Source organism: Urocitellus parryii, chromosome 10, assembly GCF_045843805.1.
Source record: "Urocitellus parryii isolate mUroPar1 chromosome 10, mUroPar1.hap1, whole genome shotgun sequence".
NCBI classification, from domain to species: Eukaryota; Metazoa; Chordata; class Mammalia; order Rodentia; family Sciuridae; genus Urocitellus; species Urocitellus parryii.
Window position 1 is genome coordinate 92,616,409 of NC_135540.1, and position 26,956 is coordinate 92,643,364.

The 26,956-nt window shown below is 32.8% G+C and overlaps 1 protein-coding gene across 1 annotated transcript; it reads left to right on the forward strand.

Annotated features, from left to right (window-relative positions):
- The first annotated feature begins 3,878 nt into the window (after window positions 1–3,878).
- Window positions 3,879–26,149, forward strand: LOC144257235 (UDP-glucuronosyltransferase 2B17-like). Its single transcript, XM_077803351.1, has 6 exons — window positions 3,879–4,618; window positions 5,966–6,114; window positions 17,186–17,317; window positions 19,154–19,241; window positions 20,141–20,360; window positions 25,319–26,149. Exons 1-6 carry the CDS (start codon window positions 3,895–3,897, stop codon window positions 25,596–25,598), a joined length of 1,593 nt encoding a protein of 530 aa, XP_077659477.1. The 5' UTR covers window positions 3,879–3,894; the 3' UTR covers window positions 25,599–26,149.
- Window positions 26,150–26,956: the final 807 nt, after the last annotated feature.

The following is a 26,956-nucleotide window of genomic DNA, read 5'->3' on the forward strand; positions in this document are numbered from 1 at the left end:
AAATATTGCAGCCAAACTCAACATTCATTTTCTTTTCATTCAGGAATTTTACCTATTTTTCACTTCAGATTCCAGGCTTTTATGTCTCTGAGCATAAAACTATTATTTATCTTATCAAAATGAATTTATTTAGTGCTTTCCACCAAGTATCTAGTCCATCTCTGTAAAGCTTCCTTGAGGAACATGAATCTCAAAAACAAAATGAATTCTCAGAAAATGTACATTGCATATATAATAAATATCAAATAATTCCTACCACCTGAACCTGAAAAATTCCTCTTAGTTTATAATTATGAAGTAATTCTGTCAATATAAAGCAGAATATTCCTTATGAAAGAACATAGATCCTAATGTATTTTAATTCAATATCACACTTTAAGACATATGTAGAAAAAAAGTGTTCTATGTGTATTATTATTTAATCTTCAAAAGATTATCTTTGTCTCCATTCTTGATAAAAGCAATATAAATAATGAGATATTATTTAAAGAATAAACCCAATATTATCTGCAATGGAACTAATTTAAACTATTGTCACCTTTTACTAGATACAAGACCTGAATAAGACTTGTGTAAATTCTGTATAATCTAATTCTATTCTTTTTTGGGGGGTACCAGGGATTGAAATCAGGAGCACTAAACCACTGAGTCACATCCCCAGGCCTACTTTTTTGTATTTTACTTAGAGACAAATTCTCACTGAGTTGCTTAGGTTCACCATTACTGAGGCTGACTTTGAACTTGAGACCTTCCAGGCATGGGCCAATGAGACCCACTTCTAGTTCTATTGTTGAAGGATTTTGTTGTTCACTTAAAGAGAAAGTGGCAGTGGCAGTTTGTATGTGGGGGGGGGATGTGGGTAGAGAGTAGGAAGAAAATGAAGATAAGGAATAAGATCAAGAATAATGCAATATCAATAATTAGTATTACCAGCTATTGTTATTAATTCATAGAAACACTTGAATTGGCATCAAGAGTTGTGAGCTTTTCTTCTAAATTTTGTAAAAAGAAATTATTCCCCCAAATATCTTGTTTTTCTGTTAGATTCTTAGATAACTTCAGAATACATTAAAGAAGAGACATTTGTCAAAGTTCATCAATAATCTTAAAAATAAATACAGTCATTGGTTTAATAAGATATTCATAATAATATAGTAAAAAATGATCAAGGTGTACAGAATACTATCTTTGGCAGTTATGTATAAAATGAACACTGGATATAATGTGATTATCTTATCTTCCTGAATTACTTAAAACCTTTATCTGCATAAAGCTTCATTACAAAAGATTTTATTCAAGAAGTTATAGTTTGCCTAAGTCAGCCTCACTATGAGTTTAGCTAGAAACTGAGGAAAAAGAAGAAATATAATAGATTAGATGAAAGAGTAAAATGTCAATCTTATTTCATTTTTCATACTTTTCCACAATTTTCTGAATTCTCTCAAATTGAGCTTGTACTATTTTCATAAGGATATAACAGAATGAGAACAAATACATGTCTTTAATTAGTTCACCAACTGAGGTTGTATTACTCTACCTTTTTTGTGTAATATCATCGACAGCTTTGAACCACAAACCTGTGAGACAAAGATTGGACATAAGTTAATGCTGTTATAGTTTACTGGAATCCCAGAGAGTACCTTGATGCCCCATGCAAGTCACAGAAATAACACAATGGTCTCCCTACAGAAAATAATTATACTTTTGAAGAACGCTCTGGACAAAATTCAGTCTGCATGGTCAATATTTAGAAAAGTTTCAGCTTGTTTAACTCTTCTCTAAATTTTTTTTAAATATAAGCTCTCTATATTAGAAAATATACATTTTATGTTCAAAAGTTGCTCATTGTTATGCAGTGAGAAAAGAACAAATCCTACATATAAAATGCAACTAAGATAAGAAAAGCAAGTATACAGTTTTGAAAACTCAAGTAGTGAAACTTTTGTCTCTCCCACATTTTTCTTCTTTTTGTGGGGAGAAGTGTTTATAGTTTGAATCTTGAATGTGTCCCAAAGGATTGGTCCCTGGCTCAAGACACCACTTGGAGGGGGTAGAATTTTTAGATTTGTCAGGCCCAGTGGAAGAAAGTTAGGTCATTTGGCATATGCTCTTGAAAGGAATATTGGGATGTAAGCCCCTTCTCTTCCTCTCTCTATGTCTCTTTTTAAATTCCTAGCCCATTTCTATGCCATACTCTCCTACGGTAATGTACCCCTTCAAAATCAGCCCAAAGCAATGGTGCCAACAGACTACAAAACGTCCAAAACTGTGAGCCAAAATAATATTTACTCCCTTATCAGTTCGTTATCTCAGGAATTTTATTAGAATAACAATGAAAAGTTGACTAACACAACAGGGATTAATTTGAATTATATAGGATTGCTGTTATTTTAGATAATAATTTAGCAATTGGTATATATTGAGGATCTCAAATAAGAATAATTTTCAAAGAATCCCTTTACCAGGAGCTTTCTAAAAGGTGAGGTAATTTGATCAAATGGTTGACCATATCTACACTGGAGAAATGCTGGCTGAACCTATTTGATTGTGGCATAAGTGCTCTCTTTGGGACACAGAATGGTGAGAAGAAAGACCACTCATACCCAGTTGCATATAGCACATTCTACCATAGTATCAACTGGACATCAGGGCAGAAGTTGCCATATAGAAATAATAACCTAAGAAATATGATAATTGAAATATGTAGCTATACATGTATACTCCTAGATTCTAAACAGGACTCTTGGAACAGTTTCATTGAAATTCTAAACCATAGCACAGTAATCATAAAAATCTTAACCTTATTGAAGGAGTAATTTAAGGGGTGGTGATTGGAAAAGTTCAACAAATTATAAGATAAGCTACATAGGAATACAGACCTGAGAGAAATTGAATAAAGTTTCATCTGTAACTTCCTTTTAGTACTCCTAAATTGAAAAACATAATAACTAAACTAAAATGATTCTTCAGATAACTTGAATGCAACACATTGCTTAGTAAAACAATAATGATAAATATCTAAAGGTGAATTAAGTTCCTAGGTATTTTATTTTTTAAAATTTTTTAGTTGTATATGGACATGATTAATTTATTTTATTTATTTATATTTATGTGGTGCTGAAGATCAAACCCAGTGCCTCACACATGTCAGGGAAGTGTTCTACAACTGAGCCACAACTCCAGCCTCAGTTCCTATGTATTGTCTGCTTCCAAGAACATATTAAAAAAACCAGTAACATTAGATTAGATTAGAATTTTTTACACTACTGTTAAAAAATATTAACAATAACTCTTAAAAACAGTAAGGTAGACATCATTCAAGTATCTGCATCACTGAAATCATATTTTCAGTAGGGGAGTCTTGTGGTTTGAACATAGCTTGTCACCACCCATGTTTGTGTTGAGGTTTGGTTGTACAATATTGAGAGGTGTGATTATTTCAGTCAACTTTTTCATCACTGTGACCAAAATACCTAAGAACAACTTAGAGGAGAAAAAGTTTATTTGGGGCTTAAGGATTCAAAGGTCTCTGTCCATTGATGGCTATGGTCATTGCTCTGAGCCTAAAATGAAGTACCACATAGTGAGAGAAGGGCTCAGCAAAGAAAAGCCACTCAGCTTATGTCAGCATCTGGAAGGAAAGAGGGAGAGAGAGAAAGAGAGAGTGGCACCACAGGACAGATGAACCCTCTAGGGCATATAAACTTTTATAACCTTGAGGTACTCTACCTTATGTTTGTTCTCCTATCATCCACGTGATCAGCCTGTAAAACTGTACTTTGAAGTACAGGAGTTATACTTTAACTTTGGATTGATTTACCTGAGACATATAAGCCTGAGAAATTGAAGAAAAGAAGAGCTGCTAATGTAAAAGAAGCAATACACTGTACCAAGATGTCTGTGAAAAGGAACTTGGTTCTTCTGCTGATACGACTGATGTGTTACTTTAGCTCTGGAAGCTGTGGAAAAGTGCTGGTGTGGCCAACAGAATACAGCCATTGGATCAACATAAAGACAATCCTGGATGAACTTCTCCAGAGAGGTCATGAGGTGACTGTTCTGACATCAACAGCTTCCGTTCTTATTAATCCCAACTCAACATCTGCTATTAATTTTGAGGTTTACCCTGCACCTTCAAGTGAACAACACTTGGAAGAACGTTTCTCCAAATGGTTCCATGAATGGATTTATGATACTCCAAAAGCTAACTTTTGGGAAGTTTTTTCATTAGTGCAAAAAGCTTCCAAGGAATATTCTGATACAATTGAACAACTCTGTAGAAATGTAATTTTAAACAAGAAACTTATGATGAAACTACATGAATCAAAATTTGATGTCGTTCTTGCAGATGCTATTGGTCCCTGTGGTGAGCTGCTGTCTGAGCTACTTAAAATACCATTTGTATACACTCTCCGCTTTACTCCTGGGTATACATATGAAAAATACAGTGGTGGACTTACATTCCCTCCTTCCTACGTGCCCATTATTATGTCTGAATTAAGTGATCAAATGACATTCATGGATCGGATTAAAAACATAATGTATATGCTTTATTTTGATTTTTGGTTTCAATCATTTGATGTGAAGAAATGGAATCAGTTTTACAGTGAAGTTCTAGGTAAGCTGGTTCTTTAATTAGTACTGTGAAACCTAAATTTCCTGTGACTTTGAAGCTGAGCTTGCATGAATATAAAATCAGAAGAATTTTCTTTTCTGTAAGTAAAAGGATGGAATGAAAATATAAGATGAACAAGTAGTCTCACCAATATAAAAGGGCCCTTATATTATAGGGCCAGTTAGAAACCAGTGGCAATTACTTATTCAAATGCTTCAGGAAATAATAACCTGCAAATTGAATCATGGAAGTTTTCTCTGAGCAATTACATATGCATTTTACTATTCTTTTCATCTTTAAGGAGAGTCATTGTTAATCTCACTAAATGTTTTAATGATGATAGGCATGTACATTAATAACATACACATGTATTACTAGCACAACCATATATATGTACCATGGAGGAAATTGTTTACTTTTCAATAGCTTTGTTTCCTCAGTTAGAAATTTAAAAACAATATCTATTTGCATTGCTGTGAAGATTATTTCACAGTTAACAGTGTCTCTATCTCAGGCACAGAAAGTTATAAATTGTGATACCTTATATTTCATATTTCTTTGATAAAAACAAACAAATAATCTGTTAAGTCCTAAAACCTTGGTGTAAAGTAAAACCATACCTTATTAGTCTTATATTTTTTAAAGTGCATTTACCATTTAAGACAATATGAACTAAATTAAGCATGAGAACCAATCTCTATTTCAATATTTGTGTAAACTTTCTGGCTTTTACTTAAATATATATATATATATATATATATATATATATATATTTACTAACTTAATACTATTAATCTCTTAATATGAGGCAAATGCAGTAGAGGTCATTAGGAATTCAGGCATACTCACTAAATCCTTACACATCACTTGAAGAATCAAGGATCAACGGAATGGTTTGCTCAATTATAAGAATTAGACTGAATACTCCTAGAAAAGATATCTCTGCAGTTATGGGAGCACTTATTGTTAATGGATTTCACAAAAATTCTAAAAATTTAGGTTGTTTTTGTAGTTTTAGAGAGAAAATAATATAAAATGCATGTTTATTTCCATGGAGGCTTAGGTTAATAATTTAATTATCTGTGATTGTAAATATACAAATGGAACACTAGAAAGTACCCACACAACTAGTTTATGTACATATTAACATATGTAAAATGTATCAAATACAGTATGCAAAAATGTACCCTAAAAAACATATCAATTGTAGTATGCAAATACAGGAACACACACATACACACGTGCATTTAAACACCTTGCCTACACAAATCCAACTCATTTCAAGGCAAATATATGAAGCATTCAAGGTACATGTCTCTCATTTTCTTTTCTTCTCTTTTCTCCATTCAGGGAGACCCACTACAATATATGAAACAATGGGGAAAGCTGATTTTTGGCTCATTCGAACCTATTGGGATTTAGAATTTCCTCGTCCATTCTTACCAAATTTTGACTTTGTTGGAGGACTCCACTGTAAACCTGCCAAACCCCTCCCTAAGGTGAATCTTCTCCTGTTTGTTTTGTTCTGTTTGATTAACATTTTTTTGGTAGAAATGACTCTGCATTCTTAATTCAGAGTGTTTAACTCAGAGATATGAAAAGCAAGATAAAGAGTTCTGCCAATTATAGACCCAGGCATTTCTATGCCATCACATGTAATGGTGTTTCATTATTATCACAGAAGAAAGTAGGATATTGGCTTTCCTTTGAGAATAATCAGGAAAAAAAGACCTTCATTATGTAATACATAATAAAGAATCAATAATTTATTCTAATAAATACAAAGAATATTTATTAAGTGGCTGTCATATACCAGAGATAAGTGCTGGATACAGAGAGTTATAAAGTTGACACAGTTTCTGCATCAACCAGATGTTACATTCTGTTGGTACAGAGACTGTAACAAGTAAAAAAATTTGTGTGAGTTATTATAAGGAAATTATACAATACTAATGAAACCTCCAGCAAAGATCATTAAAAATAAAACCTAAAAGCCTTGATAACTAAGGTGAATTCTAAAGAATCTACAGGATGGGAAAGGGGTTTGAGGGAGAGAGGGAGACACAAAAGGAAAAGCACATACAATAGTAAGGGAAACTCCCAAGAACTTCAAGAGTGGTTCAGCAGGAGAAGGCTCAGCAAAGAGCAAATGATGCTAGAGAGGTAAGTGAAAGCAAGATAATTAGTATAAGTTTAAAATATGTGTGAAGTACATTGGGTAGCCAATGAAAAGACTTAAGCATAAGAGATATGTGAATAAAGTTTCCATTTTGAAAAATCTCAAAATGCAGTCACCAAGTTGGATTTTAGAGGGGAAGACAATGCAGAGGAACCACTCAGGAATTTGTTGCAAGACTGGAGATAACAAAGATGTAAACATGGATGAGATTGTTCTTACATGTGACTATGCTTATTTATCTATTAAGAGTCAAATTTCATTTGTTTTACCTGGAAAATGTAGATAATACTGATACACAATGTCCTTGGTACAAACATAAGATCCATAGCAATATTCGCTATTCTAATTATTCCTTTTTTGTTTCTATAAAATTATTTTTCCTTCTGAAAAACTGAACTGTGTTATCTACTTTTTAAGACCCTAACTATACCAAAAAGGTAGGATTAATACTTGGAAATAGTAATATTTGAATATTTATACATTTAATTCATTTTACCATACCCTAAACACTGCTGTGTACATGAATTTGGATTATATTCAAATTGAGAGAGAGAAACCCACAATATGGCTGAAACAAACTACCATATATTTTTTCTTGTAAATGTCGACAGCCCAGGTCTGGTATGATAGCTCTATTACCAATAATATTAATTAGGTAATGTGTTCCAGGCACAGTGGATACTATATATTTCATATATAATAGAAACTAGATTTCTGAAAAATCAACACTGTATTTTCAACCAACGACCTAGAGAACAGATATTCTATCAATTTACTTAAAGGTAAATGCGTGAGTTTTGGCAATCAAATGAGTAAGTGGAATTGCTAAAATTATATTGTAAGTGTTCAAGCTCTTCACAACCTTTTAGCTTTAAAGGAATTGCTTTTCTCAGTGGTATAAATGTGTGGCCTTTACTTGTCTTCACTCCAGCATTTGAACAACTCACCTGAGAACACAGATTATTACATCCTAAACCATGCTAGGGAAGTTAAGCTTGAGAGAGCTTTCTGCCATATGCCAAACTTAGAGGACATCTCAGGAAAACTCCCTTGGAAAACTCAGGTCTCAACATCACAGCTTCCTGACAGAATGAACATAGAAAATAAATGCTGCAAACATAATGATGATCTAAATTTTCTTTTAATTTATTTCAGAGCACAGCACTTTAGTTTACAATTACAAAATCATTCTGTCAGCGAATAGGATAATATTTCATAGGAGGAAACAGAAGAGTCTAAAACATTTTAAATAAATACCAGGCTTAGAAGCAAACATTACTTGCCATACTGCTATGTGATCTGTAAAGAGTGGCTTTTTCCCTACCTGTTAAAGGCACCAACACATTGAGATCTTATTCAAGCCTCATTTTCAATAGAATTATTTTGTTGTTTGTGATAAGTTCCATACAATACAAACAGAAAAAAAAAAGTTAGTGAAAGTTCTGAATAAAAATTGAGACACAGTTATTGTAAGTTTTAAGCCATTAACCTCTGATCTTGAGAGATTTCCCCATTCACAGTAGGAGAAAGAGAACTTGTCAACAAAAGGGAAAAGACAGCAGAAAGAGGAGGAGTCCAATGAGAAGGTAGATAGCAGTGTGATCATGATAAGGAATAATAGTAGCAAGTGTTATTTAATAGAATAAACAAGATTAGAATACAGGCCAATATTAGAAACACTGTCTTCTTGATCTTTATTATATAAAGTAATGCTCCCCCAAATTACTTGCTTTTCCATTAATAATTAGATTCTCAGACAATTTCTGTATTGTTTAAATACAGAAATTTGTCAAAATGACAAAGAGCCAAATGTATCAATACTCTTAACAATGCAAATAGCCTTGGGTTTCACAGTATACCAATTGTAATTATACAAACAAAAAATCAAATGAATGTAATCTGTGTTCATGGTAGTTACTTATAGAACACATATTGGAAAAATGTCTTACATAATTAATTAACACATTAAGTGATGTCATACATTAAGTAATGATTTTAAAACTTATTCTTGTATGTACCACACCATCACAATCACTTCATTTACTTATATATTTATTTTTATCTGTCTTTTTGTACTATGGATTGAACTCATCTGCACTCAACTACTGAGACATATCCCCAGCCCTAGTTTGCATTTTATTGAGAGACAGGGTCTCACTGAGTTGATTAGTGCTTCCCTGTTGCTGAGGCTGGCTTTAAACTTGAGATCCTCCTGTCTCAGACTCCTGACCTGCTGGGATTACAGGCATATACCACCTTACCTAGTACAATTACTTTAAAATTTAATGCTTCACTACATTAAGTCATAACACAAGTTTAGTTGGAGACTGAAAGGCAATAATATATTATGGCTATAATAATATCATTATTTTGTGAGAAGAAAAGATATACAAAAGAATTTTAATCTTCCATTTATATTATATATGTGCATGTATCTACTCATGTACTTACATGAACAGACAAAAAGACCACAATAAAACAATTCAAATTTTGAACCAACAGTATCTCTAAATGAACCAAAGATCATTTTGGCAATCTTCTTAAACATTACGTTTTTTTTTCATGCTCTTCCAAATTTTCGTATGATTAATTGGTTTTTCCTTTTAAAGAAGTGTTGCAGAAAGACTGTGACCTGTCTATGTCAGGGATTAATTGGTTTTTAAAAAGGGTATATTTATAAAATAGTAGTAGTGAGAAAATCTTTGTACAACACAAGATGAAGAACATTTTGAGCAGGGAGAAAATATATTGAATTTATTACTGTACACGTTGCTCTGGGTTACTGGAATCACAAAAAAACTGAATGTGTCACAAGTTCCTAGGAGTAGTGCAATGTCCACTATATGTGAATGAGCTACTCAACAAGTTGACCTGTTATATAAAAGGTCTAGAGGCAGTCCCACTGTGGTGCATAATGAGGTGAAAATAAGGGTTCTTCACAGCCACTGATACACAGTTGATTCTCGTAGAACTTCAATATCATTAAAAAAATTCAGGGCAAAATATGAGACATATAAATAACCCAAAGATATGATTACTTAAATATATGTATCATTCCAATGAAGTGAAAATGCTGATTATGGATCAGTATAGTTCTGGACATGTACAGGATTGTTAGGATCCTTAGAATTATGTAAAAGGAAGTCCAAACCATAATATTAATCTTCTGAATGATAGTGATTGTTAATCTCCAGTTTTTATGAGCTATTTTAGAGGAAAACTTGGGAAACTCTCACAAATTGTAAAGTAAGGAATGAAATACTATAGAAATAGGAAACATAAAAATGTACAAAAATCCTTTTCTTCTGGGCTCACAAGGACAGAAATAAGTACTAATAATTCCAAACTAAAAAATCATCCAGATAATCTGCCTGGAATAAAATCAAGTGAAGTACTATAACAACAAGAATTATAACCAAGTACTAGCTATAGTGTTTAACAAAAAAAAATGACATTAGTAATGAATAAAATTATGAATTAAGTATTTACATACAATAATTTCTAATATCATCTCTTGATCTAACATTATCTATTTAATGGCACAATGTCATTTCTTACAAACACAAACACACACACACACACACACACACACACACACACACACACATTTCCACAAGTAAGCCTAATGGAACCTTCTATGTCATTACACACATCTTTTTCCAAAGAAAGTGAGTGACTGGGTCAGTTTAAAAATATACATAACTCCCAAATTCTAATAATACATGCTTTTCTTAGTTTGCAAACCAATAATTTCTTTGCTTTTCCTACATTTTTATTGGTTCGTTTAAGTTGTACATAATGATGAGATCTAATGTTACATATTCATATATGTACACAATATAACAGTACAATCTGGCCAATAAAACTTCCCAGAAATTTTCCTTCCCTTCCCACCTCCCTCCCATTGGTCCTGTTCTCCACTTATCTCCCTTTGATTTCCATGAGATCCACCCTCATTTTTTCCATTTTCCCTCTCTAGCTTGCAAATATGAGAGAAAATATACAACCCATGACTTTCTGAGTTTGACTTATGTAATAGACTTATTAAGTTTGACTTAATGTAATAGACTCTATTTCCATTCATTTTTGTAAATGACATAATTTTATTTATTATTTTGGTTGAATAAAACTCCATTGTGTATATATATACCACATTTTCTTTATTCAGTCATCCATTGGCAGACACCTAGGCTGGTTCCATAGTTTGTGTATTATGAGTTGTACTCATAAATTGGGTATGCATGTATCACTGTTATGTATGCATGTATCACTTTAATTCTTTAGGATAAATACTGAAAATGGTATACCGGAGTGATATGATATTTACATGCTTACTCTTTCGAAAAATACCCATGCTGATTTCCATAGTGGTTGTACTAATTTACAATTCCTCAAATAGTGTTAAAATTTTTTTCTGCATATCCTCTCTAGCATTTATTATTCTTTTTATTCTGGATGACTACTATTCTGACTGGTGAAAGATAAAATCTCAGTGTAGTCTTCATTTCCCTTGTTTCTAATGATGTTGAATATTTTTTGTTTCTATATATTTGTTGGCTCTTTATATTTATTCTTCTGAGAAGCATCTTTTTAATTCATTTTCTCTTTGATTATTTGGGTTGTTTGATTTTTTTGGTGTAAAGTTTTTGGAATTTATATATTCTAAATATTAATCATTTGGCAGAAGGTGTTTTGCAAAGATTTTCTTCCATTTCATAAGTTATCTCTTCACAATTCGAATTGTTTCCTTTGCAGTTCAGCTTTTTAATTTGATGCCTTCCAATTTATCTACTCTTGGAATTATTTCCTGACCTTTTAGGGGTTCTATTTGAGAAAGTCATTGCTTGTGTCTATATGCTGGAGTGTTGACCCTACAGTTTCTCCTAGGAGTTGTATAGTATTAGTTCTAATTTCTAGTTTTTTGATCCATTTTGAGTTGATTTTTGTGCAGGTTAAGAGATAAGGGTATAGTTTCATTTTTCTGCAATTTTCCCAGCATCATTTATTTAAAAGGCAATCTTTTCTCCAACATCATGTGTGTGGTTTTCTCTGTGTTTTCTATTCTATATTCCTGGTCAATATATCTTATTCATGTCAGTACCACATAGTTTTGTTACTATAGATCTGTAGTATAATTTAACGTCAAATATTGTGATGCCTCCAGCATTGCTTTTGGGGCTTACAATTGCTTTGACCATTATGGGTCTTTTATTCTTCAATATGAATATTAGGATTATCTTTTCTAGTTCTGTGAAGAATGCCATTGATATTTTCATGAGGATTATATTGAATCTGTATATTGCTTTGGATCGTTGGTGATTTTAACAATATTAATTCTATCTATCCATGAATATGAGGGGTCTTTCCATCTTATTTTCTGTCTTCTCTAATTTCAATCTTCAATTTTAGAGGTCTTTTAACTTTTTTGTTAGATTTATTTCTAGATTTTTGTTGTTGTTGTTGTTGTTATTTGTTTGTTTTGAGGCTATTGTGAATGAAATAATTCCCTTGAATTTTCCTATGCAGATTCATTGTTGGTATATGGGAAAGCAATTGATTTTTGTATGTTGATTTTGTAACCAGGTGCTTTGTCAAATTTGTTTATCATCACTATCAGTCTTTTGGTGGAGTGCCTTGGCTCTTCTATGTATAGGATCATATCATCTACAAACTAATAATTTGACTTCTTCCTTTTCTGTTTTTCTCTCTCTTATTTATTTATCTTTCCTTGTTGCTATTTTACTGGTTTTGGAATTAGTTTGTTCTTCTTTTTGAAGGGCCTTGAAATGAGAAATTAGGTTTTTTTATGTGGGATATTTATGATTTTATTATACAGGCACTCATAGCTATAAAGTTTTCTCTTAGAAATTCCTTCATTCTGCCCCAGAGGTTCTGATATGTTGTATTACTATTCTCACTTGAGTCTAAGAATTTTTAAATTTCTCCCTTAATTTCTTCTATAATCCATTTTTATACAATAGAGATTGCCCAATCTCCATATGTTCATATAGTTTTTGTATGGTTCTGTCATGTTGATTTCTAATTTCATCCAATTATGATCTGGTAGAATATAATGAGTAATACCAATTGTTTTGTATTTCATAAGAGTTGCTTTGTGGTGTTACATATTGTCTGTTTTGGAGAAGGTTTTCTTGAGATGCTGAGAAGAAAATGTATTCAGATGCTGTTGAATGAAACATTATATATATATATATATATATATATATACATATATATATATATATATGTGTGTGTGTGTGTGTGTTTATTTGACTTATAATACTTTTCAGCTCCAAAGAATCCTTACTAGTTCTATGTCTGGATGACATAGATGAGAGAATTGTGTTGAAATTACCAAGTTACCAAGTATTATTTTACTCAGGTCTATCTGAGGCTTCAATTTGACTAGTGTCTCTTATGTAATTAGTTGGATCCATGTTTATGACTTAAATATATATAATTGTTACATCTTCTTGTTGGATTATTAATTTTACCAGTATGAAGTGCCCAGCTTTGTCTCTTCTGATTAATTTTGGTTTGAAATCTGTTTGTCAGATATAAGAGTAGATAATCCCGATTATTTTCTGATTCCATTTGCATAATGTATCAATTTTTATCTTTTTGCTTTTAGCCTATGACTGTCTTTACCTGTAAGGTGTGTCTTTTATGAACAACATATTATTGGGTCTTGTTTTATAATCCATTCTTCCAGACTATATGTTTTAAATGAAGAATTGAGATGATTTACATTCAATGTCATTACAAGAGACATTTATTAATTCCTGTAATTTTGATTCATTTATGTTTAATTTGGTCCTATTTTTCATTTCTTAGCTACTCTTCCAATAAGATTTGTTCATTTGTAAACTTCAGAGTTTGTTGTATATTTGTTCTATATGGACTCTTTCATTAAATAATTTCTGGTTTAGTTGTTATGAATTATTTTGTTTTTTCCTTATCTTGGAAGGATTCTATTTCATACTTGATTTTGAAAGATAGCTTTTCTCAATATAGCAATCTTGCTTTATAGTTAATTTCTTTCAGGACTTGGAACTTATTTTTCCAAGGTATCTCCTAGCTTTTAGAGTTTGTGCTGAGAAATGAGAAGTGCTTCTTATTGGCTTGTCACTTAATGTGACCTGACAATTTTCTCTTAAGGCTTTTAAAATTCTATCGTTGTCTTTTCTATTAGGCATTTTAATTATAATGTGCTGTAGAAAGATTTTTTTTTGGTCCTGTGTATAAGGGGTTCTTTTTCTGTATATGTCCCTCTCTATCTGGATATCTACCTAATTATCAAGCTTTGTAAAACTTTATGTTATTGTTTCTGTAAAGAAGTTATTAATTTCTTTCAGCCTGCATCTTGCAAACCTCCTGAATATCAATGAATCTTAAATTTTATCTCTTAATAGTGTCCCAGCATTCTTGAATATTCTCATCACAGTTGATTATTTTCTTTACTTTATTACTGTCTGAATATTCAAAGCTGGCCACTCTTTCATATCTGATATTCTGTTTTCAGTATTGTCTGTTGTACTACTGTACTGTACTATTGTCAACTGAACTTTTATTTGATTTAATTTGTCTTTGACTTTCAAGATTTAATTTGGTTCTTTTTCAATATTTCTATCTTGTTGAATTTTTCATTTATATTCTGTAAAGATTTTTTAATTCATTCAATTGTTTTTCTGTGTTCTCTTAGAACTCATTGATCATTTTTATAATTTATTGATCATTTAAAAATATTATTTTATTGATTATATTTTACAATAATTTATAATTTACTTTTTTAGTTGTTTAGCCGATATTTTTTATAATTTCAATCTTTGGCAGCAGTTGTTGGTAAATTAGGAGCTTTAAGTGATTTTATGTAACCTTATTTTTACATAATTGTTATCGTCTTATGTTGGGTTTTATGCATCTATTAGGAGGGATTTCTAATCCATGTTAGTTTTAAAAAACAATAGTTATAGATGGACACAATATCTTTATTTTATTTATTTTAGGTTTTTTTATGTGTCACTGGAAATCAAACCCAGTTCTTCATGTGTACAAGGCAAGCACTCTACCACTGAGTCACAATTCCAGCCCTCTTCCACTTTTTTAAAGGCATAGTATTTACTTTCCAAAGTGTCCTAGCGTGATCTGGATTAAGACTCCTTATAAGTATTGTATTCACAGCCTTTGAATTAATTCTCTCTATTTTTCCTGTGGCAGTGGATTTCCATAGGGAGAAACCATGAACCCACCCCCAACTCTTTCTATTTGACTCCTTATCATTAGTTTGAGTTTTATCTCTTCTGTTCCATGTATTAAAGTATAGTTAATGATTGAATGCCACTAGTTTTCATGTTGAGCAAGATGAACTGTATTTTGGTTGAACTTATTTCAGCAGTGGACTTTTCTACCCTGTGAACGTGTAGAGTCACTATAGATTTCCAGCTATTCACAGAAAAGGGAAAAATAAAGAATAACTGATACAATAATATACAGCATTAAAATAAATACCTGGATTCTACAATGACTTCTAAAATGGTAATTGCTAAAAAAAAAAAAAAAAAAAAAAACAGAAAAAGTAGGTCAGCAATTGCCAGCAACTAAGCAGTGCATGAATATAAACTAAATATGACATTAAAACAAGAAAGAGGTCATCCACAGAAGTAATAATTGCAACAACATTAATGGTGGGATCAAGAGTTTTATAAGCCAATTAGTTTAAAGATGGCAAAATTACAGTCAGTAAGAGGAAATAATGTGAGATAAGAAGATAGGGGAAAAAAGTTTGAAATTTTAAAAAGTGAAGAGAGAGAATGCAGAAGAGAGAGCAGGTGATAGTTATAAGGATGGAGGAGAACATAGGAGAAACACATAAATGGAGAGAGAAAAAGAGAATAGATTTTTGCTATAACCAGGAGTATAAAAGAGAGATAAAGAAAGAAACAAATAAAAACAATACAAAACAAAACAAATATTTACAAACCAAAAACCCTAACCCTCAAAAGACAACACAAGAAAAAATAACTACATTTAAAAAAATGCTAAGGTTGAAAAAAAAGAAATAAATATATATGGATATGTATCCATAAATCAATCAGTAATGGAAGAATACACAAACACACAGAATAAGAAAAAGTAAAAATATTCTTAATTATAAATGAAAGAATCATTTCTACTGAGGTGGCCAAAATTGTCAGAATGGATGGTTACTGACTATACTCAACAGTTTTTTATTTCATTTCTTCTTTAGCTATTTCCTGAGACTAAGAGCGAAGGTTGGATTTTGTTATTCCCTTCCTCTTTTTGTGTTTCTCTCTGAGCTACCACTAGGAATGGCCTAAGACTGAAGGTGTTTGAAATAATTCTCAGCTTCCCTTCTTACCAGTATGACATAGGTTGGAATGGGAAGAAGTGTCAGTTGGAGCTTTGTGTGCACAGACCAGATCTTTGCACTCCTGGGGTGGGGTTGCTGCAGTGTTCTATAAGATGAGTTCTGATGCAGGAAACTTAGGTCTAATCAGACCTCAGGGGTTTTGTTTGATGTATACTCTGAAGAAATTAGATGGACACACACCTAGGGTCTGGCATTTGCTTATCTCTGTAGGGAGTCTGAATCTCAGAAGCCTCCTAAGAATTCTACTCATTTCACAGGGGGAGCTGATCTTCCACACATTCTGCTGGTCACCTGCACAGTTTTCTTAGACTCAGTTACTGAGTCTTTCCATAAGTGCCTGTTCAGATTCTCACCTACTTCAGCTTGTCACAAGAGCCATCAGCTCAAAGAAAAAGCAAGTTGTGCTCCCCATTGTTTTTCTGGCTTGAATCCCCTGGGATAAAATCTTATCTATGCCTCTTACACTCTAGGCCACAGAGTAGGCAGTACAGCAGTATTTGCTCAGATCTCCCAGTTCTGGTAACAGAGACTAGAGCAAGGCCACCTCAAGATGAATCCACCTTATCTCTCCCCAGGCAGTAAATAAACAGCACTTTTCAATCACCAGTGTACACTGGAGTCTCTGGATCAGCTAAGTTCATGTTGCTTCTCTGATCTCAGGTTTTTTTCATACCAAATATGTCCACTGTGTTTATCCCTGCATTTTTCATTTCTCTGTGGTACACAGCACCATTAATACTGCTTTAGCTGCTTCCACAGTTTGGTTTCAGTGTAATCTTCTTTGTTTAATGAAACCAAACTTCTGAGTCTCTGAGACACTGTGACTTCCCAGTATTGAATTTTAGTGAAATCCTTCTTTCACCCACCTCACTAAGAAGCAGTATTCTCAATGCTTATATTTTGATCCTTGGAGCAACTAGAAAGTCATCCTTCCTCTAATCTGACATCTTGTATCCCCTCCCTCTTCATTTTTTTGATGGAGCAAATATTTCATTCACAGGAAATGGAAGAATTTGTACAGAGTTCTGGAGAAAATGGTATTGTGGTGTTTTCTCTGGGGTCGGTGTTTTCTAACATGCCAGAAGAGAAAGCCAATATAATTGCATTTGCCCTTGCACAGATTCCACAAAGGGTAAGAAAAAGTGCCCTCTTAGTGGCCAAATATGTAAAAAGTCTGTTAAACTTTATAAAGGGTTTGCTTAACGAAGCATCGTTTGTGAAACATAACCTATTGTGATATCTCTAATTCATCTCAAAAATCATGTTTTAAACAAAAAAATGTGTGGTTATTCTAAACAGTAGAGAGTGTTTAATTCATGTTAATATTAACATTGTGATCATAAAGAATATAATTTATAGGTCCATTGTGAAATTTAATTGTAAGGGTATAACAGGCATATATTTACACAGATACCACCTTCGTCCCTGCTACTTCTTCCTTTTCCTTGCAGGATCCCTGAGGGCACTGTATACATAGTCAATGTTATCAGAAAGCTATAAAAAGTTAACTCATAACTGGACCACCACAATAATGCTAAGCAGGTATTGAAGAAGGCTGAAATTGATCATGATTTTGGATACCCCAGGCAATCCCTTATTCCTTGCTTACCCTCATTTAAGAATAGTATTCTTGCAATGACATTCTACTTCATCTTTGGCCCAGAACAATGGAGTCTGCCACATATGGACTGAACTTCTGAAACTGTAAGCCCAAAATACATCCCCTCCCCATTAAAAAAAAAGTATAATTTTATTTAACAAACTGTTCCTGGAGTTTTGAGGAGAAAGGCTACCCAAACCATTGGGCCAAATTCCCACTCAGTCACATGTATTTGTAGAAAAAGAAAAAAACAGCTTGCACTAGCGGGCAGGATCCTGACAATGTCAGAAAATTAGAGAAAGAGCAGAGATTAGTTCTGCCTTTGAAGTGGACCCTGTGCATTATAAATGTACCTCAAAGGACTTTGCTTCTAAAACATCATATTAATACTTTTTAAGAAGAAAGAAGAGAGTATAAGGAAGAGTCAAGCAAAAGCAAGCCTGGCATGGGCTGAAATTCAAAAGTTCCCACCTCCATAATATGCTTTAATATCACAATTTCTAACATAACCACTCTTGTGATTTTTGAATGTTTTCCATCTGCTTTGTAGTTTCCTATCTAATATAGGCTTCTCCTAATCACCCAATTATTTTTCCTTCTGTAGACCTAAATTTACTTTACTGCTCCCATTGCATATAGAATATAAGCACTTAGAAATTATACTCCAGTTCATGAATATTGCTTTTAATTTCCAGAGTCAGCTCCTTATTTTGTTCCTAGACATAAAAATATCTTGGATATATATAAGACTACTAAGAAGATTTGTATGGCATCATTAAATGATAACACACAGTTTTAAAACATTTAGCAACCTCACAATTTTGAACTTTATTTCAATATCCATGTAATTATTTGTAAGTTGCAAATGGGTTATTCTTTTTAAAACTTAAAGAAATTCAAAATTCACCAATATTGATAGAAGTGTGGGTTAAGATACATTATACCAGTAAAAGATTTCATATACGTAGTGTTTAATAAATTGAAGTCTGACACAAGTTACATGTAATTCCTAGTTAGTATTCATTTATTTCTAACAGTAGCTGACTACAATGGTTTGCTTTTGTCTATAAAAAACAATGCAAACTGAAATAAGCATTTTAAGCAATATATGTCCCGTCTAATCTATGTCATTCACAAGAAATAAACATAATGATATTAATCTGGAAAATGAAATCTAGGATAAAATGCATAAAACAAAATAATAATGGAGTTTTAGTTTGTATTTTCATAATTCTCGTTACTTAAAATTGTACTTATTTCCTTATGTGTTAAATGTTGAACTAGATGATCTCTTAAATTTTTAGAATGCAAACATGCTATAACATTAAACTTTAAATCATAGAATAAGGTGCATTCTTTAACAAACAGGTCATCTGGAGATATCAAGGCAAGAAGCCAGATAAATTAGGACCCAACACTCGAATATACAACTGGATCCCCCAAAATGACCTTCTTGGTAAGACTCTGAGATAAGTCCTAAAAGCATGAGCACCATCAATCTGGATGCTTACAATTCAACAGGAAACATTTTATTCAATACTTGTTACTTTAAAAAATCAAACACAATGTTCAACTTCTTTTTAATTATTTTCCAGGCCCAGGGATTGTTTGAAAAAAACAAAGGAGAAAACTGCAATTTTAATATACACTGTCATTATATACAGAATCCAAGTTATCTTTATTTCTGGTGCAATTACCTCTGCAAGAATTTTTCACTCAGTTCCTCGATTGTCTCTCTGTGTTGTTGTATGTCTTTCACTTATTCTTTCCTCTCCTGCAGGTGTATTTCAAATACCTTTCAAAATGGCAGCCAGGACTTTTTTTTTTTTTTTTTTATGAACAGTGACTCTTTATTTTCTCTAGAAATTAATGCACAATCTTCATTATGAAGTGCAAACACATTTTGTAATGAAGTGTAGTCTCTCTTTTCTCTGAATTCAGTACAATCACCATCTTATTCCCTGCTGCTTTGAACATGCTACATAGCAAACTTAGCGACTTCAGTTTTTTTAATGAGATAATATGCTAACATGTCCTTCATGACCTTATTTTCCATAAGTGTATGTTGATTCTTTACCTAAAAAATATTCTATTTTTTCTACCTATTAATGTTGTATTCAATATTCAAGTCTTAAGTTATGTACCCTCTCTTTCATGTAGTTTTCGGTTAGCACTCTAGTGGACTTAGGTGCTTGTTCCTCTGAGATATGAAAAAAACAATTGATGCACTGTCATGTTTACAATAATTTGTCACCTAAAATACACACTGGTCCCTTTAATGTCTTCTAATACACATTTCTTATTTTCTTTCTAAGATTTAAATTAATAATTTTTCTGACATTAAATCAATCCTAGGTCATCCAAAAACAAAAGCTTTTATAACTCATGGTGGAACCAATGGCATCTATGAGGCAATTTACCATGGGATCCCTATGGTGGGCATTCCTTTGTTTGCGGATCAACCTGAAAACATTGCTCGTGTGAAGGCCAAGGGAGCAGCTATTAGATTGGAATACAGAACACTGACAAGTGCAGATCTTCTCAAGACCCTGAGGATGGTCATTAATGACCCTTTGTGAGTACAACAACTTTGACATTGGGTAATATTCAGATAAGGATTGTCTTCTCATTAATGAGTATAAATTTTAGCCCATTTTAAGGAGGGTAATTTTAATTAATTAATTAATTCATATGTGACAGCGGAATTCATTACAATTCTTATTACACACACAACTTTTTATATCTCTGGTTGTATACATAGTGTATTCACACCAAGTCATGTCTTCATACCTGTACTTTGGATAATAATGATTATCACATTCCACCATTATGAATAACCCCATACCCCCTCCCTTCCCTTCCATTCCCTTCCCAACCTCTGCCATATATAGAGTTCATCTAAACTGCCCATGCTCCCACTCCCTATCCCACTATGAATCAGTCCCCTTATATCAAAGAAAACATTCAGCATTTGGTTTTTGGGATTGTCAAATTCCTTAGCATTATCTTCTCTAACTCCATCCATTTACCTGCAAATACCATGATTTTATTCTCTTTCATTGCTGAGTAATATTTCATTGTGTATATATGATACATTGTTTTTATCCTTTCATCTATAGAAGGGCATCTAGGTTGGTTCCACAGTTTAGCTATTGGGAATTGTGCTGCTATAAACATTGATTTGGCTGTGGAGGAGGGTAATTTTGATAGAATCTAAAGATTCCACCCATATTAAATCTATTTTCAATTAGTTTAACCATTACTGTTTCAGAGTTGTATACAACTTCAAATATCATAAGAATTTCAAAATTGCATTGATCTTGTAGATTAGACAAGAAAATGATTACTACACCATTTCTACACATACACAAAATGTTTGTCATATAGAGCCATTTGCAATGAGGACTTAATTTTTAAATATGACAGGACCTACAGAAGAAAAGAACTTATAGAGATATGACAGTATCTTAAATCCATACTTAAAAATTCTTTAATCATAAATTATTTTACTCAAAAATTATTTCATCAGTATTTATATTTTCACAGATTTTAATAACATATAACACACAATATACCATTTATCTCTTTAAAGTGTGAATTAAAATTCAAATACATTTGATGTTTCCATAGTTATAAAACTCTTAAATAGTATAATTTTTGGAAATTTGATCACATCAAAAGAAATGTGACAATGCATTGAAGTCATTTCTTATTGCCTCCTAGATTAGGCAAACTCCATTTATTTTTTATCTCTATAGATCATCCTATTCTAAGTATTTCAGATAAAAAGATAATAAAAATTATTGTCTTTTTCAATGGTTTCTTCCACTAGTGCTGTTAGTTTCATCATGCTTTGCCAAGGGTCAGCCTTTATTGTTTTTTATTGTTGAATAATATTGTGTGGTTGGAAATATTCAAAGTAATTTATCAATTCATCAGTTTATAAAGGTTTCTGTTTCCAATTTAGATTATTGTGAACAATGTGTATAATTTATATGAACTTAAGTATTCATGTCTTCTGGTAAATTCCAGTTATAGAACTGTTAGGTCATATGATAATTTTATATGTATAAAAGATCTGCCAAACTATTTTCCAAAGTAGTTGCAAAAATTTTTGCAGCATACAAGCAATATAAGAGAGTTCCGATTTCTCCATATCATTGTTAGCATTTACTATAACCTTTTATTTTATTGTAGCCATCCTAGTGAAAAGGATTGTAGCTCACTGTGCTCTTGACTTGCATTCCGTGATAGCTAAAGAGAATCATTTTTATGTGCTTTTTGGTCATTCACTTACCTTCATGAGAGAAATGTCAGTTCCAACCCTTTGCTCATTTTTAATCTGGTTATTTATGTTTTAATTATTGATTTTAATATTTCTCCATCTTTTATGGATATAAGTCTCATCAGATATATCATTTGCAAATATCTTTCTAACATTCCATATGGTTGATTTTTTTTAACTTTGTGATAATCTTAGAAGCACAATAAAATTTTCTTCATGATATTTGATAAAACAAAACTTCAATAATTAACCTTTTTCCATACTGCAAAAGGAAATTATATGGAGTATGTAGTTTCTAGGAAGAATGACTGTCTTCAACTCAACTCTCATTTCTCCTAATGATAGTATTATTGTTTAAGGAAGGTATCACTTAAAGGACAAGTTCACAACTACATTTCCATGAAAAAAATAGTATCACAATAAATACTCTGAGAGAAGTAAAGAAAGAATGGAAAAAGAGAATACAGATTAAAACATCAGACTTAAATATTAATATATCAGTTTTACATTATGTCCTAAAAGACTTTTAATTACCCTAAAAATCTCTACTCCTTCTCCCTTAATCCCTTTCTTCTTGTATAATAGTCTTCTTGTTACTTTTATGTCACCTAACCTGCCAGATTCCACATATGAAGGGAAACACGCAATATGTTGTATTTCTGATATTTTAATTATTTCACTTACTACGAAATGTTTAATTCCATTTTGTGTTCATTCTTGTACAGGGTCAGAGTTAGGGATCAAGGTGCAATCTTCTACATATGGCTATCCAGGTTTACCAGCACCATATTTAGAAAAGGATCTCTTTTCTCCAATGTGTATTTTTGGCAACTTTCTCAAGAATCAGATGGCTACAATTATACAGTTTTACTTCCTGGGCCCTAATTATATTTCATTGGTCTGTGTCTCTTTTTATCCCACACTATGTTATTTGTGTTACTATGGCTCTGTAGTCCATTTTAAAATCAGAATTGTGTTAATTCTAGCATTTCTCCTTTTGTTCAGAATTGCTTTGGATATTTGAGATCTTTTGGGCTTCCATATAGATTTTATGATCTTTATTGTATTTCTGTGAAGAATTTCATTGGTATTTTGACATGGATTTTATTAAATCTGTAGATTGGTTTCAGCCAGATGGCTATTTCAACAGTATTCTTTCTGCTGATTCATGACTTTCCATCTTCCAGTATCTTCTTTCTTAAATATTCTATAAATTTCATTGTAGAAAACCTACACTTCCTTTATTACATTTATTCCTAGTTATTTTTCTTTGAAGGAATTGTCAAAAAAATGTTTTTCTGATTTCTTTCCCACTGAGTTTGCTATTTATATATTTAAAAAGTTACTTTGTTTTGTGTGGCGATTTGTATATAGTTACTTTTCTGAGTTTGTATTTCATTATCAGATTTAAGTCTTCTAATGGATTCTTAAAGATCTTTGAAGAGGCAGAACATATGACCTGCAAATCCTATATCATGATCCAATTGGTGGGCACATTGGTGTCCTTACTTCACCATCCCTGCAAGTTAATTGTGATATTTCCTGGTGATGACTTAGGATATAGTGTGTTTTCTTGTATTATTGAGGCTTATTATAGAAAATGCAATGTATTTTATATTATTAGAAAATACATTTAAAACAACATAAAATAATAGAAGAAATCCCTAGGGCTACTATGCTAATATGACCAAGAAAATTACCTCTGAAGAGTGACTTGATGGCCAAGACCTTAGCCATGAGATATAAGCAAGGCTTATGGTGTTTCATGAAAGGATACTCAAGGAAAAGCCAGACGAGATTAAAAGTATGAAGGTGCCAGGGGGAGAACACATTTGGTGACACTGGAGAACAGAGAGAACACACATGTGCTCAAAACTACTAAAAATTAGGAATGGACCCAAAATATGCTTTATTTATCCCACTTCTCAGTATATACTCAAAAGATCTAAAATCAGTATACTACAGGAATTCAACTACATTGATGTTCATAGTAGCACAGTTCACTGTAGCCAAGCTATGAAACCAATGTATGTGCCCTTTAATAGATGAATGGATAAAGAAATTGTAGTGTATACACATAATGGAGTATTGGTCCTAAAAGATGAAATTATGTCACTCTCAGGTAGATACATAGAACTGGAGACTATTATGCCAAATGAAATAAGCCTGGCTTAAAAAGTCAAAGGTCAAAAGTTTTCTCTTATATGTGCAAGTTATTCCAAAATAACGGGGTGCAACTGAGGAGAAAGAATGAAAACAGAAGAGAGAATTTTATCAAAATAGAGGAAAATCAATAGAGCAAACAAAGCAGATTGAGAAGGAATAAGCAGGAATAGGAAAAGAGAAGAAGAATGCAAGAAATCTGGCTAAAGTTCATGTGTACATTTGTGGATATATCACAGTGAATCCCAATATCAATTATATGCAAAAAACACTAATTAAAAAAAGTATACATAAATTGCAGAAAGATCAGTATAGAAGAGAGAGTGAAGCAAGGGGAGGGAGGGTATGGGAAGAGAAGAGTGCTAGGGGCTGAGATAGAGCAAATTATATTCCTTGCTTTTGTGATTACATTGAAATGTATCCTAAGGCTACATATAACTAAAAAAAGTCAATAAAAATAAAATTTAAAAAACACATCTACCTAGACAGAATGAGTGAGGAAGTATAATATCAGAAATCATGGCCAGTATCTAACCCATTAGAATCCACGAGTACAAGAATAGACTTGGATTTTATTCCACTTATGATGAGAAGTCACATGAACATTTTGAGTAGGATAGCTTCATAATCAGATGTGTATGTTTTAATAATCCCAGCCTGGGTACTGAGTGGAAAATACAGTATAGGGTAAAAAAGAAGAGGAAAAACAGAGAAAATACTTAGGAAGCACTTCACACCACGATATGATTCCTCTTTCAAAGCTTCAAGGTGATCTTTTACAAATTATGTGCTTTCTCTCTCACTTATTGGACTCAGAATGGTTCATATCTATTTCCTCTGATGGAAAGAATTTGACTAACCTTCTTGAAATTCCATGGGCACTTGTGAAATATTTTACATCAGAACATAAGCTAAAATCAGACATTATATGGTGACAAAAGAAAAAAACAAATCATATGCAGGGCAAGGCTCTGATAATGATTTTAAATCATCCATATGGCACTTGTGATAAACTCTGATTGACTTCATGTGCTTAGACAGATTAACTTACTTTCAATATTGATCCTTTTATGTTTCACCTTTAGATATAAAGAGAATGCTATGAAGTTATCAAGAATTCAACATGATCAGCCAGTGAAGCCTCTGGACCGAGCTGTCTTCTGGATTGAGTTTGTCATGCGCCACAAAGGAGCTAAACACCTCCGGGTGGCTGCCCATGACCTCTCCTGGTTCCAGTACTACTCTTTGGATGTGATTATGTTCCTGCTGGCCTGTGTGGCAACTGTGATGTTCATCATCACTAAATGTTGTCTGTTTTGTTGCCAGTTGTTTTCTAAAACTGGAAAGAAGAAAAAAAGGGAGTAATTTTATCTAGGCCTGGCTCCTCCCATTGTTCCCATTAGAGGAGGCTATATGGCCAGGTTCCTAACTATCCTAACAACTTTTCACAAATCACTTTGTCAAGTCAGATTTTATCTTCATGAAATTTACTCCCTGTGTAAGAGACGAAAATATTTCAGTTCAAGGAAAAGTCATTTGAGAAAATAAAATTAAACCATATGTGTTTATATTGCCATTTGATTTTGGTTTGTAGCTTTCACCTCTTTGAAGATAGAGTTTTCTAATTAGAGTGTTGTGATTTGCTTTCCATTGGTTTTCCAGGAAACTGGAAGTGATGCTTACCTTTCATTGTACATTCAGCCCCAGCATCCATCTTTCCTGAAAGATGAAGGAAACAAAGTCATTTGTCAGTGGCTTTAGAAATGTAATGATGCCTACCTGCTTTTTCTTATCAAATGGGAGTATGTGGGAAATATTTGGTTTCATGAACTCATTCGCTTTTGCTCTTAGCCCTTTACAAATGTTCCCTTAGAGGGCTGGAGATGTGGCTCAAGTGGTAGCCTGCTTTTCTGGCATGCATGCAGCCTGGGTTGGATCCTCAGCACCACATACAAATAAAGATGTTGTGTCCGCCAAAAACTAAGAAATAAATAATGAAATTCCCTCTCTCTCTCTCTAATGTTCACCTAGATGTCTTCATTTTAATTCCTTCTTTGGGTGGATATATAAAATATAAATTCTTTGATTTTTGATTGAACAGACCAGACGGGTCTGACTGTAACAAAAAATAGCCTGTATTCACTTTAGTTATAGCATTACAGACCAAAGGGGTTCAGTAGGTGTAAGATTTCAGTGTAGCAAGGGATCCTCTGGTAAACAGGTTGTTTCATGCTTAGCAGGTCACAGCCATCTCTGCCCACCTCTGGACAACTGTGTTCGATTAAGACTCTGAGCTAAGGCAGAGAACCAATATGATCAGGGGTTTGGAAATTTCACACAGGAGTTCCCAGAAAAGCAGCTTCCCAGCCTTTGGTTGGCTCAAACAAACTGGTAATTCATATACGGCTTCCAAAAATCTTACAAAATTATGAAGTCATAGTGTTAACAGAGCTGGGAACTTCTGAGACACTGAGGCAATGCAAAGACCGAGTCTTGTGATCAGTTCAGAATAATTTCAGACATGTCACTCAAGGTAACAGGAATGAGTTTATTGAAGGGATATAGCAAAAGGGAAAGGGGACACTCTCAAAGGAGAGAATTGTTCCTCTCAGAGAGGAGAAGGGAAATGAGCCTCTCATGCACTTGGGTTTCATTGGGGATCCCAGAGAAGTTTCCAGTAAGTTCCGCCCAGGTCCACCTTTGGATGTTGACTGAGAGCAGGG